Source organism: Coregonus lavaretus (genome assembly GCF_964263955.1).
Source record: "Coregonus lavaretus genome assembly, contig: SUPER_35_unloc_6, whole genome shotgun sequence".
In the NCBI taxonomy this organism is placed as follows: Eukaryota; Metazoa; Chordata; class Actinopteri; order Salmoniformes; family Salmonidae; genus Coregonus; species Coregonus lavaretus.
In genome coordinates this window covers 800,941-803,484 of record NW_028167176.1, presented here as the reverse complement: position 1 = coordinate 803,484, position 2,544 = coordinate 800,941, and the positions used below count along the sequence as shown (strand labels likewise).

The window sequence follows — 2,544 nt, the reverse complement described above, 5'->3', positions numbered from 1 at the left end:
TTCCAAACAATGTCTTAAAATTAACAAAATCAAAAAGGGTTGTTTTTGAGATATTCATATATATATATATTTTTTTTTATGTTGAATAAATGAATGTGAACATTTGTATTTCAGAGTGGAGACATATTCCATAAGTTAGAGAACACTATGGAGTATAAAGACATCAAGATGTTGTCTGTCATGTACGGTTCACAGATCATATGGTCTTACAGGAGGCATGTATAGGTCTAAAAAGGGCCTAAAGTGGCCACTTTCATCACCATTTTCTAAGAAATGTTTTGTGATACAAATGTAAAAAGCATGTTAAACATCATTCCTCCCAATGAAGTTTCTATGTGAGAATTGCCAGAACAAACGGAGATTCCAAAAATATTTTCTGCTCCTGCTGGCGTGGAATCGCCCAATACATGATCTGTGCTGGAGCTCTGAGAAAGCATACCATGACAATTTGTTGCAAACCTAAAGGTGTTAATTAGGCTATCTAATGTAAAATACATCAAAAATTAGTAGTATTTGTTTATTCCTACAATTGCCCTTACAAAAATTAACAGTACTTATATTGCAGTATAACTGCAGTGCACTGTAACTAAAATAGAATGTACTCATTTGAAAAAGTTATCTATCACCCTCTAAGTAGATAGTGGTGTTTTATTTTCACCTACCTGTCGAAGGACTCGGTTCCGTCCTTTCTCCTCTGGAAGACAGTCCAGCCTCCTCCGTCACTCATGTCACAGAACACCATGAAGGAGGAGGGAGACCGGTCCGGTCTGATCATATACAGGCCACTAACTGAGTTCCCATCCTTAAAGATCTCAGCGCAGTCTACACACACAGAGGACATGGTTACAGGGCATGCACACCAAATGGCACTCGATCCATTCCTTATACAGTGCATTATTTTGGACTATTTTAGTCTGTTTTAAAAACGAAATTGAATAGATCACAATTAACAGCTAATCAAACATGAATCACACAAAAAAACGGATGATAAATTCAGTAAAAAATAAAATAAAAACCAACTTTTCTCTGTGTGGAATGCCCATTAATCCTACCCATTCTATGTTCTACGCATAGAATGACACATAAATAATAACAGGACCTCTGTGGTTCTATCCACTGCCTGACCTTTGTACTGGTCCCCGGTCTGGAGGTGTGTCTGGGGGATCTGAGGCAGCTTCTGGGCCTGGCTGTGGTGAAGCCCCTGGATGTAGCGGTGCTGGTCATTGATCACCCTCACCAGGTCCTCCATCTCAGCCTGCAGACGCCCCACCATCTCCCCACACGGCATTGGGGCCTAGTGGACAGGACGGACAGGGGTGAGGGGGACCCTGTTCACTCTCTCAGGCTGTACAACTCATTTAACAAAACCGTTTTTTTAAAGTCAAAATTGTCCGTTCTATCACAGTTTTCAAGATAAGATAAAGGAACAGTTTGTTAATTTTATGTGATACCCTACAAATGTTAATCTCAGTACATTAAAACAAAAAAATGAATAAAGAAACCTGTTATGATATCATCTGCTATTAACTAAATTATATTTGGATTCAGAGACAGATGATGCATGCACACAAAAACACACACACACACGTGCACGTAAAATACACTAAAATGGCACATAAGATGTCATCATCACAACTTGTGTGGGTGTTACGGAAGTACAATTATGCACAATATGAACCAAAGCCAATCAAAATCTAAATAACGCTTACCGAGTGGCATTCCGTGAGGAACAAAAGCCCCAAAACTACTATGGTGGATGCTCCTGCCATGGCGTGAGCTATGTTCAACCACCAGTGTTACTGCAGCTCTGTTCACCCTACCCTCCGACAACCCACCATGGCAGACACCGGTTGCATCCCAAATGGCACCTGGTCAAAAGTAGTACACTATATAGGGAATAGGGTGCCATTTAGGACACACCCACAAGTGTTCTACTGTACTTTGAGAAATGGCTAGTACCTTCCCACCATAGTCTGGCCATTGACCTTCTTATTAAACCTAGTTGTGTCTAGCGATCTATCGCGTAACAGAGGGTTGCCTTTTGTTGCGTCTTCCTTCTGTCTATCCTCCCTTCTCATAACCAAACTGGTGATACAATACCCCTTTTTACTGACATTATCTTAAACATGGTCCTTCCGACTCTTATTTGAGTTCAACGACTTGTAACTTTCCCCTGCCTAAAGTCAACATTCCCCTTGTTTCATGTTTCAACTCTAGTTTTGATTTACTTCTATTAATTCAACAGGCTTGATTCAGATCTTACCAATCCAGTTTATGATGGATAAGTAAGGCACTTAGGCTATGTTTACACAGCCACCCTAAAAACCCAAATCTGATTTTCTTTCTATATCCAATATTTTTTTTCTGACTGTCCACACTCAGTTTTACATGTGACCCATATCAGCTTTCCACATTCACACTGATGTAGCCTCTGAAGTACCAGACAGATGCATAGATGCGATAAAGAGATCAATGGAACTCGACCAAAACAATGGAAACGCCATGGAAACGCCATGCACATGACCTCCTCCTGGGGGGAAGATT

The 2,544-nt window shown here is 40.4% G+C and overlaps 1 protein-coding gene across 1 annotated transcript; it reads right to left on the bottom strand.

Moving 5' to 3' along the window:
• Positions 1–658: 658 nt before the first annotated feature.
• LOC311110469 (fibrinogen-like protein 1) lies at positions 659–1,769 on the bottom strand (the record flags this gene model as incomplete). The annotated part of the gene is made up of 3 exons (XM_084189022.1): positions 659–822; positions 1,126–1,294; positions 1,710–1,769. 3 exons carry the CDS (start codon positions 1,767–1,769, stop codon positions 659–661), a joined length of 393 nt encoding a protein of 130 aa, XP_084045148.1.
• Positions 1,770–2,544: the final 775 nt, after the last annotated feature.